The sequence below is a fragment of the Microcaecilia unicolor genome, chromosome 5 (genome assembly GCF_901765095.1).
Source record: "Microcaecilia unicolor chromosome 5, aMicUni1.1, whole genome shotgun sequence".
NCBI classification, from domain to species: Eukaryota; Metazoa; Chordata; class Amphibia; order Gymnophiona; family Siphonopidae; genus Microcaecilia; species Microcaecilia unicolor.
In genome coordinates, this window is record NC_044035.1 from 228,665,814 (window position 1) to 228,684,230 (window position 18,417).

General features: G+C 39.3%; 1 protein-coding gene across 2 annotated transcripts in view; it reads left to right on the plus strand.

Annotated features, from left to right (window-relative positions):
- BRWD1 (bromodomain and WD repeat domain containing 1) overlaps window positions 1-18,417 on the plus strand; it is a 523,732-nt gene that overhangs the window by 40,043 nt on the left and 465,272 nt on the right. For both annotated transcript variants that reach the window (XM_030203838.1, XM_030203839.1), the window contains exon 6: window positions 13,331-13,429. In XM_030203838.1, coding sequence (XP_030059698.1) covers window positions 13,331-13,429 — 99 coding nt within the window. The remainder of the gene's footprint in view (window positions 1-13,330; window positions 13,430-18,417) is intronic.

The following is an 18,417-nucleotide window of genomic DNA, read 5'->3' on the forward strand; positions in this document are numbered from 1 at the left end:
TTCCGGCAGCACATGACCACATATAGGGAGGCAAAAGTTTGCTCTCTATCTCCACCTGCTGGTAGATGGACACAACCCACCAGTCTATGGATTGATCAGCTATGATTAATGGAAAGAAAATTATCAGGTATGATACATAATTTTACCTTTTCATCTATTGAGAAATGTCTTGTCCTTCAAGCATGTGTCATAAATTTAATTACCTCACTAGTTAATCCCATCTCTAGATCATTTTATAAATATTAAAAAGCAGCGGTCCCAGCATAGACCCCTGGGGAACCCCACTATCTACCTTTCTCCATTGAGAATACTGACAATTTAACCTTACTCCTGTTTTCTTTTAGCCAGTTTTTAATCCATAATAGAACACTATTTTCCTATCCCATGAGTCTCCAATTTCCTCTGGAGTCGTTCATGAGTACTTTTTTCAAATGCCTTTTGAAAATCCAGATACACTATATCAGCCGGTTCACCTCTTCAAAGAAATATGTTTGGTTAGGCAAGATTTCCCTTCACTAAATCCATGCTTTGTATCTTTCTCATGAATCCATGCTAGCCTCCCTAATTTCTGATAAGATTTCTACTGATCAGTCTGTTCATCCTGGCCAGGTGGATGGTAGTAGACTCCTTTCACTATCCTTTTCCCTTCACACATAGAATTTCAATCCATAGAGATTCTAAGATGTTTTATGCCCTGCAGAATTTTCAATCTATTTGATTTGAGGCTGTCCTTAACATACATTGCTACCCCTCCACCAGTTCGATCCATCCTATCACTGCGATGTAATTTGTACCCTGGTATGCCAGTGTCCCACTGGTTATCCACCATGTCTCAGAGATGTCTATTATACATAACTTTTCATTTAGTGCAATATATTCTAACTCTCCCATCTTATTTCTTAGTTTTCTGATATTTGCATATAGATATTTCAGACTATGGGCCCTGCTTACCAAGCTGTGCTATATGTGAGCTAGTATTTTTTTAGGGTGCGTTAATGCTGGAGACGCCCATTGGAATATATGGGTGTGTTTAGCATGTGCTAAAAACGTTTGCACACCTTAGCAAATAGGTCCCTATGTTTGTGTTATCTTGCTCAGCAGTTGACAGTGATAGTTTGCAATCTTGAAAATCTTTCTGCTTTTTATTTAAAGATGTCTGCTATGGTCTCTCTTGCAATCTCGCTATCGGGATACTCTTTCTTCCCTGTTTTGGTGATATCTTTGATAGATATCTTGGTTCTGATCCATGCACTTTTGAATGACTGTCAGCCTTCTCCCAGTTTCTAGTTTAAAAGCTGTTCTATCTCCTTTTTAAATGCCAGCAGCCTGGTCCCACCCTGTTTAAGGTGGAATCCATTATTCTGGAATAGGCTCACCCTTGCCTTGAATGTTGTCTGGTTCCTAAGAAATCTAAAACCCTCTGCCCTGCATTAAACCTTCCTTCCTGCACTATTGCCATATCCATGCATTGAGATTCCTGAGCTCTGCCTGTCTGTTGGACCCTGTGTGTGGAATTGGGGAGTACTGAAAAAGTTACCCTAGAGGTTCTGGATCTGAGCTTTCTACCTAAGGCTTCTAGAACCTCCCTCCTACATTTTCCTACTTCATTGGTACCCACATGTACCAAAACAGCCGGCTCCTTCCCAACATTATCTAAAATCCTATCTATGCGACACATGAGGTCTGCCACCTCATCACCAGGCAAGCAAATGATTAGGTGAGCCTCACATCCTCCAGCTGCCTACATGCCTAATAATTGAATCACCAACTACAACAGCCATCCTAGCCCTTCCCTTCTGGGCTTAAGCTCCTGAAGACACATCCTTGGTGCTAGGATATTGCGTCGCCTGGTGGGCTGGTCCTGGCTAAAGGATTACTTCCAGCTTCACCATGGTGGTGGTCTTCTTTTAGGACACCTCCCACCTTCAAGCCAGCAATGGGGCTGCCCGACTGGAGATGGGACTTCTCTATAGCGTCCATGTAGATCTCCTCTATGTACCTCTCTGTCTCTTAGCTCCTCCTCTACTCTAGCCTCAAGAGAACAGACTCGTTCTCTGAGAGCTAGGAGTCCTCTGCATCGAGCACACACATATAACCTCTCACTAACTGGGAGATAATCATACATGTGACGCTCTGTGCAAAAGACTGACTATTACCCCTCTTGCTGCTAGACTACTCTGTGCATCTGAGTATTAGTTGCTTATTTAAAACTTAAGGTACTGAGAGATATTAGATAAATATAAAGAGCCTTAAGATTATATGAAATGTGTAATTTATTTAGTGTTTCTTAGAAAGTGATTATGTAATTAAAATACTAATAAAAACTCCCCCCCCCCCCCCCCCCCCCCGGTTGTCCTAATTAGAAGAATTGACTATAAATGAAGAGTTGAACTAGGAGTGGGAGTAAGACTGAAGTAGGCCCTGCTTTGCCTTCTAGAGTCTTCTATGTTAATGCTGTGGCAGAAAATTCAAGTTTTAAAACTATAGGGAAAAGGGTATGGAGACTAGTTAATAGTCTACTCCTCTTTTTTTTTATTTTTTTTTTATTTTTATGTTAATTGTGTTTATCAGTAACCTATAATTCCTCCTTTAAATTCAATCTTTGTTACTAAGCACTGAGGAAAATTTACTTACCCAGAGAAATGTCCTCTTCTCTCAGAACTTCAGAAAGAAAGTTAAGGGACCTTTCTCCTCTATATAGTTTGGTTTCTAAGGGTACTGCTGCAACCTTTTGAGGCTAACCCAGTAATCAGATTGGCCTTAATAAGCTTTGCAACTATTGCACTTCCTCACACCCTAACATCTAATTCAGGTCAGTATCAGTGCTACCTCTTCAGCAGGGAAAGAGTGGAAATTTTTCTTTATTTTAGGACAAAGTTTTGAGCTTTGCTACTATCCTTTTTAATACTTTTGGCTGTTTCTACCTCTCCCTCTAGTGAAAGTTTCAGTTTAAAACTATGGGGAATAGAGTTGTACACTATGGAAACTAGTTAATAATGCTTGCTTCTCTTTCTTTCATTTTTTTTTCTAAGACAGACTCTAGAAGGCACAGCAGGGCTTAGTTCACTCTGTTAATACTGTGACAGAAAATTCAAGTTTTAAAACTAGGGGAAAAAGGGTAAGGAGACGTTAAAGTTTGCTTTTTTTTTTTTTTTTTTTTTTTTTTTGCTTTTTTTTCAAATTCTTAACTCTATCAGTCTATAATTCGTCCTTTAAACCCAATTTATGTTACTAAGCACAGAGCAAAATAATGTCATTTACCCAGAGAAATGTCCTCTTTTTCTCTCAGAACTTTTCAGAAAGTGTTTTTAATTCCCTCTTTATAGACCTCTTTCTGACTCTGTCATACGGGGGACTAAAGGTACTTATTTCATATAACAGATTCTGTATAGTTTCTCTGACCTCCATTGTCACCCAATCACAAGGTCTATTCTGGGGTGGCATTAGGAGCCGTAATTGAAAACTAATTCCCATAATTACTGCTTTCTGTTTGTTTTCTGGATCTAGATATACTCTGGGCCATTTATGTTCCCACATAAATCTTATTAAACATCTGTCTAAGTTTCTGCAAAGACTGAGTGTCACTTGTATATGATCTACCTTGTAGGCTAAATGTAAGGTAAAGAGAAGATAGAATCAATAAAAATAAAGACAGAGATAGGTTTAGATAGATAGATACATTTTATTTCTTACCCAAACACAAGTCTTCAAGTTGATACAAATACAGACATCAGATTCTGGTTTCAGCCGCACAGGGCTTCGCCGTCTGACAGAAGCTTCGGAGAAGACTCTCAAACTAAGCCAAAATCTCCCCTCTTTTATACACAAACCTCTCCATAGAAGTGAATGGTGAGAAACCTTGCTCCTAATCTTTCTCACTTTCTGAGATCATACTTTCCCATGCGATCTGCTATCTGATGTACCCAACTCCTTCCGTTCTCAGCTACTGCTAATTATCAACATGTTTTGGGAAGCGTTGAGATAACAGTTTCACATCTTCCGGCTGCAATACTTTTCATACTTTTCATACCTTCTCATGAACTCTGTATTACCTCTGTATCATTGTATACCAAAACTAATAAGCTCCATTTTATTCATCTGATCTTTCATTACAGGTGCTATATTTGATTTAAAAATTGTACCAATTTGTGCCAGGATTCATTGTTCAGACCTGCTTTTTGCAGATTCTCAAATATTAAATCACTTGCTTGCTGTTTGGCCTAGTCAGTATTTTTTTCAGTTGTTCTAGGCTGCATAGCTTTGGCCATCACTATTCCAGTGGTAGCCTTAAAGCTAGGCCATATATTAACATTCCCCTCTTCACCCTATCCCATAGGGTGACACCAGGGTTAACGTACCTTGGTACCATCCATTCCAGAAGGTATTCTATGAGGCCATAAAATTATCTGAGTCTTAAGGTCAACTGGTACAATTTGTTTAGTTTTCGGTTGAGACTTACTCAAACCTGTAGCGAGAAATGTTTTTATGAATGGGACTAATCCATGAGCTCATTTACAAAATCCCATGAAATATAGGTATGCGGGTAATAGCAATTTCAGGTGGATCATACTAATAAACACTTTCAGGTCTTTCTATGGCTTCTATTGTATCTGTAGCATAGTGCATGGGGAGATAATCCAATGTATCTGTCTCAGTGGTCCTTGGAAGGAATAATGGTTTTGATTAAGCATTGTTATGGGCTCAACAAATAGTACTCTGATTGCAGGCTGTTTAAGGTTGTAGGTATTCAGAATCCTTAAACAGGTCGGGATTCCTGGACCTTACTAGTACTCATCATTGGTATCCAATCATGAGCACTAATAAGTGGATAGCAAGTATGAGGTTGCCTCATACAGCAAAAATGGTCAATCCTAGGAAAATTTATATTAACCAAGGTCATGCATGGATCTTGACATATGCATAATGACCTGGAAGTATGGGAAGCATTGTATATATCCGTTACCCCTCTTGGAGCTTAGTCAAACCTACAGAAAGACATGCAGCTCAAGTAAGCCTACACCAAAGTTAAACAATTGCATAACAGGTTGATACTAACAGAGTTTACACCTACATTATGATATCAGAGCCAGTATTAGGGTTTGATGTTACCCTTGTATCTGAGCAATATCGACTTCAATTTAAATTACATAAACAGAAATAACGGGGAAACTCGTGGAAAAACAATTAGAACAATTAAAGGAAATAATAGGAAAATAAAAATAAAACCTTTTCAATATCTAGACAGGATTATTGCTAAACTGAAAATAAAACATAATATGAATCTATAATGTCCATAAACAGCAACAGTAATTCTCAAATTAAGTATCAGTTCTAAATTCTCTTTCATCGATCATGGTTGAGGCGGTGGAAGCGTTGAAGAATCTGGACGGAGTTCTGGAAGATCCAACAGGGCTGGGTTTTCAGGCTGGCTTGCTGAAGGAAGTTGCCGGTCTTGAGATGGTTAGGCTCGTAACATCTGGTTCTGCGGCTGAGTAAACACGTATATCTTTCACTTGGACCCAAGACTTGTGGTCCAGTAGTTTGCAAGGTGTAAAGGTCATTGCCACAACCTTGGGGGATCTAACATCATTTGGGCCAGGATAGATTTTGAAGACGTACTTGTGGTGTACAAAGTGGGATCTTTTCATGTCTTTATTCTAGGCATACACCATCATAATCAGTCCATCAAGAGTCAGAGGTTGGTAAAGGAATAAGCAAAGTAACTGTATGCCTGAATGATACATTGCTATATTTTAGTGGGCATAATCAGTGTGAATTGAATAGACATGAAAGACAATGTCAACATGGAGAAAACAGTGCTAATTAAGTGCAAAAGCAAAAGGGAAACTAGAAGGGTTCAATAATGAAAAGCCAATTTACATAAATGCAAGACAGATTGGTAATTATTACAAAGGCATGATCAAATAACAATGGTAAAGTATATGGAACAAAAGAGAAGATTAAAAAAAAACAATTAGAATTTAGAGATGATGGTAAATGTTCAACTATTGATATATGGAGGGCAATGCATCGCAATCTATCGCCAATAGATATGGAATCTTCACCTACGATGACTACCATTCACCAAGGGTTGAGCCCTCAGCTGCAGGAGGCCAGCAGGACTTACGAGCTAGATGATTCAGAAAGAAGGGTAGCTTAGGAAACAGTCATGGTCAAAGCAGAAGACTAATGTGCAGAGATTTAAAACTCATAACTAGTCCAGGTGATGGAAGTATCTTCTGAAATCACGGTCGCTGTCTGTTGTAATAGAGAGCTCATACGTAAAGTGCCATGTAAGTTCTGGAAAAGATGAGCCTGCAAAAATATTTAATACAGCAGAATATTTAAGAGCATAACCAAGCAGGTCTAAATTAATGACATCATTTGGACAAAAGAAAATTCTCATTGGAGAAGTTGGTGCTCCTTTTTCTGGCCAGAGGTCAGTTGCAGTAGAAGTACTAAACTGGAATAGAGGCGGTAGATCAGGAATTGGATTTGCAGTCTTCACTCATCCTACAGGACTTAATAAATAGAGATGATACGAGTAATGCCTAGTAGTTAAATCTTAGTACAGGATCATTAGAAAGAAAAGTCAAAGAATGCATTGCTAGTTCCTTGGGGCACCAATAGGTGGAGCGTAGTTTCAATATATAAAATCATAAGTTACAAATAGAAAACAATTTTTTTTTTTCCCATGTAGATTAGATGTTGCTCGCATAGGAAGTAAGCAGAGTCTGAGGAAACATTGTGGTCAGAGTCTGCTCCAGGAAAATGCAGCCTTTAACATGATATTTTAAAAGATAGAGAAAAGCCAATATCAGAAAAGAAAGATGTAAAAACCATATATTTCTATGAGGCCTCCTCACGTGACCTTTACAAGGTTAAATAGGTCAAATGAGAAGGACAATAACCTATAGTCCTCTGTAATAGTTCACAGCCAATTTGGAAAATAAAAATTATATTAAATTTTAAACTGATCCTTTCTATGCTTTCACAATTTGGGCCCTAAATTATGACAGCATATCAAGATTCACAATCAGAGGGATAGCTAGAAATAAGCTTATATATTCCCAAGAATCAATTTACAATTTAGAGTATATTTTAAATACAGAGGAGGAGCCAATTTATAAGCAGGAGACACGTAGGAGCATTTCTTAAAACATTTTAGTAAAATTCAAAATTCAAGGATATAATAATAATTTTTATTAATGCAATAAATGCATAAATTGACCAGCATGATATGTTCATATAGACCAGTATGATAAATGGAACGGCTTGTAAGCCTACATTGTAAATTGAATTCTAAACAAAGAGTAGCAAGGATAACACAGAATCACAGAAAAACCCATCCAGTCATTAAAAATCTGAGACATGTAATGAATTAAAGATGACCTGTAGAGAAAATAAGAACTACAAGGGTTAATTTCTGTCATTCGGTCTTAAGGAAATCACGAAATAACGGTGTTTCCTGTGTCTAATTTGGGTTTACTGCTCAATGCAAGCAGTGGATATTATGGTGACTGAAAATAGGACTATACATCAGACGAAACAATCAGGTATTTAACATCACGTCACAAATCAAACAAACATTGTTTAAATGAAATAATATACAATCCTGGGAAAAAAACACTCCGTTGAGATTTAGTACCACTGCAGTTGATAGGCAATCTCTCAAAGTAACCTTAAAGCATTAATTTAAAACTAAAGAAATGATCCCTTAATAAATAGCTGGTGTAATTTATGTCATTTATCACAGGACACACAGCAACATATAAACATAAAATTGAAACAGTAACCTAATCCTGATAAGTAGAAAACTTAAAGTTCAGAAGAGGAAGCAAGATATGTTTAGATGTAGTTCGAAACCAATCATTGGAATTGTGCACGGTTAAGGAATTGTTTAGGGTATAAAAAAACAAAAAATATATGAAAATAAATATTCCAGTAGCCAATCACAAGTCACAGCACACAAACAGAAAAGGAAAACCACACTCATACACATACAAAGTTATTGTCCCACATACAGAGGCGTCCCTGTGTACTGAGGACAAAATCTTAATCCTAAATTTGGTAAAATAAAACATTTGAATTAGAGCTAATCCAACAGGCCATGAAAGTATACAACGGCAAACTTAATAGTAACACATACAATAAATGAAAATATACTCACGATTCATGCAATGTACTCTCCAGCGCAGAAAATCAATTGAGAAAGACAACAGTTGGTGGGATCACTATGCCCTTCCGAACTCTCGGTGGCATAGGGAGGTCAACCGCAAAATAGAAAGGTTTGTTTCGGACGGAAAGTCCTTACCAGAGATCTGAATAGATGTCAGATCACCAGTATCTGGTGTTGGGTGCGGAGAGGAAGATATGATATAACGGGTAGTGAACAACATCACCCAATATGTATAATACCGGGACCTAGTAATGGAAGTCTGACCCTAATAATTAAGATGCCGTCATCCATTGAAGGATCCCCTTCAATGCATGTAAGTCCCAGACATCGGTATCAAAGTTAATTGCATGACACTAGTAGAATAAAGTAGACAGAAATATTAAGAAATAAAGGAAAAAAGGGAAAAGGAAATAATAAATATGGCATGTTCCTAGAAAGAACCTCTGAAATCTAATCCAGAAGTAGCAAGCAAAAAAAATTATTTTAAAAGGGGAAAAAAACATGTAAGCTCATCGGGTAAGGCACCTTAACTTTACCGTGTATACTAAGGCTGCCGCACAGCAAACTATGAAAAGAAAGCTTGAGGGTGGTAGAGCAGAACAGGAAGGAAGCTAGGGCAAGCAGTACAAAAGCAATCATGCAAGACAAACTTAACCTTGTAGAACAGTTTTAGCTAGTCTGAAAATCTAGAGATAGGGAATCATAAATCTCATTGGCGTTAAGAGAAGGACCCTTGCATAAGTCCATCGTCGAGAATATGTTGGGAAAAAAGTTCTACTAGTTTCAAGAGATGAAACCGGATATGAAAGATACGAAAAAGATAAGAGAGGGAGTTAGTTAGAGGTTAAAAAGAATACCTGTGTAAATGACTGTTTAACTTGTACCACTTCAGTATAGAACAGGGACAAAAAACGAACGGAAAAGGGGGAGAAGAAAAAATCACTTTCTGAGCTTTTAAAAGTGAACTGTAGAGCCTCCTCTGCCGAAGCAGTGCTGGACTGATAAGGCAGCTAAAGTGGGCAAGCTTCCCAGATTCTCATGTCCTTGAGATAGTGAACTACTTGTTAGGGAAAACCTTTAAAAGCTACCGAAAGAAATGGCAGTTTCGGAAGCCTGGATAAGGATATTAAAAAATGTGAGAAAAAGGGGTTTAGAACTTACACCTCTTCGGGCAAGTTTAAATAGATTTACAAAGGCAGATTCGAAGCCCAAGAGGGAGTATATATTTACTAGTAATGTAATAAGCTTTGTTCCGGAAAGAGAATCAAACCTCACAGCACATGGGACTGAGAAGGAAAAAGAAAAGTTTTCTAGGAAATCAAAAAATAATAATAAAAAAAAATGATTTCTGGTTTGCACAAGAAGCCAAAAAGGTGTATGTAAGGTGTATCAAGTTACCCCAATTGGTACCGTGCGGGTCACAGCCTTATAAATTTTACACGGACCGCAGACATATAGTGTAGGAGTCGGTAGAGCATCAGAGAGGAGGGCAGGGAGGATTATTTTGGCAGAAAAAGGGGGACAAGAACAAAATGTTGTGGAAGAAGGGATTCAGATTGGACTTAAGGAAAGAAAAATGGCTATGGGGTGGGGTGAGAGCACAGGACTGAACAGCTGTGAAAAAGAGCAATCAGTTGAACTACGCAGTAAATAATAAAGATTTTGACAGGTGGAAATGAGAAATAAGAAAAGCAGAGACGGAACAGGATAGTTCACACAAAAATACAATTCAGACAGAGTGCAAAGACACACACAAAGATGCAAAAGGAAAAAGAACGGAATAAGAGATACTACGCAGTTATTCATGCTGCACTATGAAAAAGAGCCGAGAAAAGTGTGGACAGGAAGGGGGGGCTGTGGGCTGAGTGGTTAGAGAAAAAGCATAGTTCAGAAGACTGAAGGAACTGATTAGATAAGAGGAAAACAGCAGTTGGACGACGGTAAGCAGCTACAAAGCTGAACACCGTAATTACTGTTTTCAGCTGAATAAGAAAGTTGTAGGAAGTGCAACAGAAAGAATGAGGAGGAATAGAGTCGCACACACAGAGTGAAGGCAGTAGCAGATGTGGAAAGGTGGGGGCTGTCTGTCAGTTTGGAAGAGTGATTATAAGAACAGAGAAACCAGAAGGATTTTAAGGGAGAGCAATCTTAAAGCGTGCTGTTCTCCTAGAGTAAAGGAAATTCCCCCGATACGGGAACATACAGAAGAGAAAGAGCAGGATTAGACCCAGGGGACTAATAGGAAGAGGTAGGCAGAAGAAGTTAGGATGAAGGAGAACAGGAAAAGGGATTGGGGAGGAAAATAAGGTCGACAGAAGAAGAAAGAACAGAATACATAGTGAGAACAAGGGGACAGGGATTTGAAAAGGAGGGATTAAGACAGAACACAGGGTGGGATTGGAAGCAGAAAATGCGCAATCTCTAAGGATTGTTAAGCGAGAATGCTAGCATAAAGACCAATCCAAAGATTTTGAACATTGAAATAAGCTTACAGCAAAACCCAAATCGCAGTCGCCTGGATTCGTTGTTATGCACCATTCACACAACAAGCACACTCTTGCGCACATCACGCAAATCAAAGAGATAGACAGGATAGGAGAAAGAAAAGAGGGTGAGAAAAAACAGAACAGAATATTGAAAGACAGAAACGAAGGTTTGAACGCAAATAGAGATCAGCATAGACAAGGGCAGAGAAGCAGGTGTGTTAGTTCAGCGCAGGGCATGAAGACAGCAAGAAGATAGAAGAGTATGTAAGATAGGGGTCAGAAAAAGTGTGCAAGTTTAGCGCTAAAGAAGGGAACCTGCAAAGAACAAAGAAAGGAGACAGAAAAATAGAAGAGTAGATAAAAGACAGGGGTAAGAACAAGAAAATTGGACAGAACAATAGTGCCCAATACCCCTAAAGTGGGCAGTGTCCGTGATAGGGAGAAGGAGAAAAAGGAAGAGGAACAAAATGAAGGAATAACAGCAAGGAAAGATAAGAGAAAGAAAACATAGAACCTTTGAACGCACAAAATTAAGTATCCCCTCTTGCGTTCAAAAGAAGATAAAGAAGGATAGCGAGTACTGTCAGCGTTCGGGGCTCACCACTGTTTTTAATTCCCTCTTTATAGACCTCTTTCTGACTCTGTCATACGGGGGACTAAAGGTACTTATTTCATATAACAGATTCTGTATAGTTTCTCTGACCTCCATTGTCACCCAATCACAAGGTCTATTCTGGGGTGGCATTAGGAGCCGTAATTGAAAACTAATTCCCATAATTACTGCTTTCTGTTTGTTTTCTGGATCTAGATATACTCTGGGCCATTTATGTTCCCACATAAATCTTATTAAACATCTGTCTAAGTTTCTGCAAAGACTGAGTGTCACTTGTATATGATCTACCTTGTAGGCTAAATGTAAGGTAAAGAGAAGATAGAATCAATAAAAATAAAGACAGAGATAGGTTTAGATAGATAGATACATTTTATTTCTTACCCAAACACAAGTCTTCAAGTTGATACAAATACAGACATCAGATTCTGGTTTCAGCCGCACAGGGCTTCGCCGTCTGACAGAAGCTTCGGAGAAGACTCTCAAACTAAGCCAAAATCTCCCCTCTTTTATACACAAACCTCTCCATAGAAGTGAATGGTGAGAAACCTTGCTCCTAATCTTTCTCACTTTCTGAGATCATACTTTCCCATGCGATCTGCTATCTGATGTACCCAACTCCTTCCGTTCTCAGCTACTGCTAATTATCAACATGTTTTGGGAAGCGTTGAGATAACAGTTTCACATCTTCCGGCTGCAATACTTTTCATACTTTTCATACCTTCTCATGAACTCTGTATTACCTCTGTATCATTGTATACCAAAACTAATAAGCTCCATTTTATTCATCTGATCTTTCATTACAGGTGCTATATTTGATTTAAAAATTGTACCAATTTGTGCCAGGATTCATTGTTCAGACCTGCTTTTTGCAGATTCTCAAATATTAAATCACTTGCTTGCTGTTTGGCCTAGTCAGTATTTTTTTCAGTTGTTCTAGGCTGCATAGCTTTGGCCATCACTATTCCAGTGGTAGCCTTAAAGCTAGGCCATATATTAACAAAAGGCACAGGCATTGGTAAAACTAGCTCACCTGCCGTTATCCTCTAGGTCTTCCTTGCCTCTATTGTTTCCTTTTCTAAATGCCTTTTTGAGTGTATATACCAGGAGTGCTTTGGATGCAGGAATTCTGAGAACTGTTATGAATTCTTCCCTCCTAGTCTGGTTGGAGATGGATACATCCCACTGCTCTGAACTGGTCTGGTAGAAACGATATGGAAGGTGAAATCTAAATTTAGCTATTAATTTCCTTTCCTTTCCTTTTAGTTCTGCCAGACCTGTCCAGAACCCACTCAGGAAGTCATGGGGATTGGAAAGCTGTCTGAGTTCTGAAAAACCATCAAGTATGATGTTACCCACTCTGAAGATAGTTGGCCTAGTTATACTCTTGAATATGGTCATTCCTGGATTAACCATGGAGTGGAGTGTTTGCATTTGGTTTGATTGTGGTGGTGAATTGAAAACCAAAATTACCTTTGGTTATCCTAGCTTTGTCATTGGATCCTGAAGAGTTGAATGCAGCACCAGACCCTTGTAAGAGGAGTGAAGCCAGCTTTTGAGCTGTGTGTGTGTGATTTTGTTTGTAAGCCACTCTAATCCACAAAGTCTGACCAATATATTGTACATTTAGATGTGGGGGTGGGGGGGACTAGTATACATTGAAAGTTGTCCATTTTAATATGTGGTTTTTTTTTTTGTTTTTTTAAAAGAGCCCACACTTCCTTGCCTGTTGAAGCTCTCAAATACTGGGCAAAATCACAGTTGCAGGGTTTTCTCTCCCTCCACGTATCCTCCATCCCCAAAGATTATATACCTAGATTGAGCTAAGTGAGGTTGGTGTTCTGGTAATGCTATTTATTTGTAGCAGGGTAAAGGACAAAAAATGGTTAAGGGGAGATTTGAGGCCATATGAAAGATGAGAAAGGAAATACCTAATTTTTAAAAATAATTAACCACATTTTCAGTGTACCATAAATGTTTTATTTTAGTAATTAGATTATGTTGGATCATGTTTTTAGAATCTAAAATTAAATTTGATAAATTTTGTTTTTAAAGATTGCAAGAATATTCAGTGGAAGGGCTCTGCCTTTGCTGCTCTTCATCGAGGTAGACCGCCTGAAATGCCTGTGAATTACGGTAGCCCACCCAGCATTGGTATGTAAAAAATTTTGTCACTCTTGCATGCAAAAGATTTTTGTTTTTAAATTTATCTTATTCCAAATTTCTGCTATGTAAACTCTCAAGTACTACCACGATAAACAAAAGCAATATTCTATGCAGCTACCTGTTTAGAAAAAGGTGTGTGTGCGATTCACTTATATGCATGGTTCAAAACCGCTCCTCTGCAGGACAGACTTCGCATAAGCGCGCGCGTGGAATATTTAAGCTGATTGGCGCGTGACAACCAATGAGATTTCAAATTTACTGCCTCTTTAACTGCCACAGGCAGAAAAGCGAAAGAATGTTGTTAGAGCGTACACCGGGGTCGTCATCGCGGCAGAACTGTAAGACTTTAACACTGGCTGAACGAATAGAAGTTCTTTAAAAAAATTAGAAAACAAACAGCCAAGCATCTACTGCTAAAGAATATGGTGCCAATCCCAGTCAAATTTCACGTGTCTTGAAGCAGAAAGACTGGCAAAACAAATACAAATCCACAATGAAAACGGGCGGGGAAAAGCTGAGGAGGTAGAAGATGCTCTTCTTCGGTGGTTTTCTCGAGTCAGGAGCAGTTTCCTGTCAGTGGTCCACTGCTTATGGAAAAAGCTAACCAGCTAGCTGAAAGTCTTGGACTAACTGAATTCAAAGCCACTGTTGGGTGGTTGGAAAGATGGAAGGAGAGGAACAGCATAAAATTCAAGAAACAGCATGGTGAGAAACAAGACGCTGATGACTTTGGTGCTGAAAATTGGGTTGTTTCAGTTCTTCCTACCATCTTGAATGAGTTTGCACCTCGTGACATTTTCAATGCTGATGAAAACGGTCTCTACTGGCAAGCGATTCCTGATGGAACACTTGCATTCAAACAAGCCGAAACTACAGGAAGTAAAACGTCGAAGGACCGACTGATGATCCTCCTTTGCTGCAATATGGATGGGAGTGAGAAGTTGGAACCACTCGTCACTGGAAAGAACAAACAGCCCTGTTGCTTCGAGAATGTTAAGCGACTTCCTGTGTCATACAAGGCTAACGCAAATTCATGGATGACTGAGGAAATTTGGAAGCAGTGGCTAATAAAGAAGTTGGACACTAGAATGCGGACACAAAATCGTCAGATTTTGTTGCTTTGTGATAATTGTGCTGCACACAGGGATGATGTCAGGCTGTCTAACGTCAAGGTGGTCTTCCTGCCACCAAACACTACCTCTCTGATCCAACCTATGGATCAGGGCATAATAGCCAATTTCAAACAACATTATCGGTCTCTTGTACTACGTCGGCTGATGAGCATTATGGATGACCAGACTGCTAAGGATAAACGAACTGTTAAACTGGCTCGTAATCTATCACTATTGGATTCCCTACATATGCAGAAAGAAGCCTGGAATCATGTTATACAGGCAACCATTTTGAACTGCTACAAGCGGGCAAGCATTGTTAGGGATTTGGAGAGGGATGAAACAGATGCAGCTGTGAATTGAGCTCAAGCTGTCTAGGATCTTGTATGCTCCGTACACCAGGAGGTAAGTGTCAGTGAAGTGTTGGAATTTATCAAAATATTGAATTTATTCAGTGTGTTAATTTTGATTAATTTTTCAGTTTTATTTTGAGTATGATTTTAATTGGTTTATATGTATTTAACTATCTCTGAGGCAGCCTTACAGTTGAAACGAGGCCATGTTGGGTTCTTGAGAAATAAAATCTCCACATCAGTTGGTCTGCTTTTCTTTTTGTTGATTTTACTTGAGAGCAGATCACTGCCTCTTCTGTTTGTTATAACAGGGTGAATACAACAGCCAGTCCAGACTTGCTCAATGAAAGTGATGCTTCAACATCTTGGCATTGTCATTGAGGATAAATTTTATTACACTGCTTTACAATCCTTATATTGCATAGGGGCGCATATTTGACAATCCCTCTTCCTATTCTACTTGCCAGTGAATTGAGCTCAAGCTGTCTAGGATCTTGTAAGCTGCCTACAACAGAGACTAAGATATCTAGGAAATTTTTTTGCTGCCTTGAACACATAGCCAAAATAATAATATATGTGGCCCCATCTGCAAATTTGTTCATGTGCCCACTACAATGGTTTCTCAGGGCACAGAGGAACCAGCATATGCAACCATTATCCACAAAGTAAAGATCAACAAAATAGCACATGCTTTTCAGTGGGTAGTCATTCCAGCTCTTTTTTTTTTTTTTTTTTTTTTTTCATAGCAGATTCCTCCAGCAGCCACAGTATCAGTAAGTTCTGACAAGGGATACATCTAATCAAGGTTTGGGGGGGGGGGGGGACCAATCTGCTTCGCCTCCACATACAAGACCTTTGGACTCCTGCTTAGAAAGAAGGGCATATAAATTACTAGGAGCAGGTGGTCTTTCATCATAATCTAAGAGTCTCTTTTGTTCATTGCTTGCTGACGCAATACTTTGATGCAGATGAGCAACCAAGTTGCAGTTTTCTATATCAAACAGGCACAGGCTCTCTGACCTTGTGTATCGGTATCTTTACATTGAGTATCACGTGTATGATTATCTACCATTTGGTGAGAAGTTATATATGTATGTGCTTGATGCAAAGAGCTCCTAGCTCTTGGAGCACAAGTTCGTTCTCGTGAGGTTAGAGTAGCAGACTTAGGAGGAGCTGAGGGAGACAGAAATACAGAGAGGAGGCTGCAGAGTTGTTGTAGAGAAGGCCCACCTTCAGTCTGGCAGCCTTGGAGGAGGGTGGTCTTCTCAAAGAAGAGCATTAGCCTGGTGAAGATGGAAGTAATCCTCTAGCCATGACCAGCCCACCAGGGGATACAATATTCTCTTACACGGAGGATGTATTTCCAGGAGCTTTTGCCTAGGAGGGAAGGGTTAGAATGGCTGTTGTAGTTGGTGATTATTATGCATGTAGATATCTGTGTGGATGTGAGGATCACCTAGTCACTTGCCTGCCTGGTGCAAAGGTGGCGGACCTTGCGCATCACCTAGATCGGATTTTGGATAATGCTGGAGAGAGGAGCCTGCTGTCTTGGTACGTGTGGGTATCAATGACATAGGAAAATATGGGAGGGAGGTTCTGGAAGCCAAATTTAGGCTCTTAGGTAGAAAGCTCAAACCCAGTACCTCTAGGGTAGCATTTTTTGACGTGCTCCCCATTCTACGCGAAGGGCCCAAGAGACATGCAGACCTCCGGAGTCTCAATGCGTGAATGAGACGATGGTGTAGGGAGGAGAGTTTTACATTTGTTAGGAACTGGGCAACATTCTGGGGAAGGGGGAGCCTATTCTGGAATGATGGGTTCCACCTTAATCATGCTGGGACCAGGTTGCTGGCATTGGCATTTAAAAAGGAAATAGAGCAGCCTTTAAACTAGAATCTGGAGGAAGGCCAACAGTCGTTCAAAAGCTCATGGTTCGGGATAAGGTATCTTTCAAAGTTGTCACCAAAACTGGGAATGTAGGGTATCTTGATAGCGAGGTTGCAATAGAGACCAAAATAGACCAGGTGTCTTTAAATGAAAAGCAGAATAAGATTGCAGCTTATCACTGTCAAGCAAGATGTAAATAGTTCAAGCCTGAGAAATAAGATGGAAGAGTTAGAATATATTGCCTAAATATAAAATTAGATATAATAGGCATCTCTGAGACCTGGTGGAAGGAGGATAACCAGTGGGACACTGTCATACCAGGGTGCAGATTATATCATAGTGATAGGGTGGATTGAATTCATGGAGGGGTAGCATTGTATGTTAAGGAGAGCCTCGAATCAAACAGACTGAAAATTATGCAGGACATAAAACATCTTGGAATCTCTATGGATTGACATTCCATGTGTAAAGGGGATAGTGATAGGAATGTACTACCGTCCATCTGGCCAAGATGAACAGACTGATGTAGAAATCTTATCAAAGATTAGGGAGGCTAACAAACTGGGCATCACAATAATAATTGGTGATTTCAATTACCCTGATATTGACTGGGTAAATGTAACATCGGGGCATTCTAGGGAGGTAAAATTCCTTGATGACATCAAGGATTTCTTTTATGGAGCAGCTGGTATATGAGCCAACAAGAGGAAACATTCTAGACTTAGTCCTTGGTGGAGTGTATGATCTGGTGGAGGAGGTAATGGTGCTGGGGGTGCTGGGGCTGCTTGATAACAGTGATCATAATATGATCATAGTAACATAGTAAGTGACGGCAGTTAAAGACCTGTACGGTCCATCCAGTCTGCCCAACAACTCATTTTACATGGTATGTGATCAGATTTGATATCGGCTCTGGAATACAGACAGGAAATCCAATGTTAGCATTTATCTTTCAAAAAGGAGACTGATAAAATGAGAAGAATTATGAAAAAAAACTTGAGAAGCAGCTGCGACGGTCAAAACTTTTTATCTGGTGTCGATGCTGTTCAAAATACATAGTATACCTTTTCTTTAATAGGATACTTTCTTATGATTTTTTTGTCTGTAGAGAATTTACCCCTGATGCAGACTGTGAGCTTCTCCATCGCTTACAGTTACTGAGTTAAAAGAATCACCTCATTCCAACTTTTGACTGTCTCTTTCTGACTGTTCTTTATGCTGTTCAAAAATACCACCCTGGAAGCCCAGGCCAGTTACATTCCATGTATTAAAAATGTAGGAAGGAAGGCCAAACTACAGCCGGCATGGTTAAAAAGTGAGGTGAAGGAAGCTATTAGAGCTAAAAGGAAATCCTTCAGAAAATGGAAGAAGGATCCAACTGAAAATAATAACCAGCTTAAGGAATAGCAAGTCAAATACAAAGCACTGATAAGGAAAGCAAAGATGGCCTTTGAAAAAAAAAAAAAAAAAGATTGCATTGGAGGCAAAAACACATAATATAAACTTTTTTAGGTACATTAAAAGCATGAAGCCAGCAAAAGATCAGTTGGACCTCTAGTTGACCGAGGGGTAAAAGGGGCACTTAAAGAAGACAAAGCCATAGTGGAGAGATTAAATTAATTCT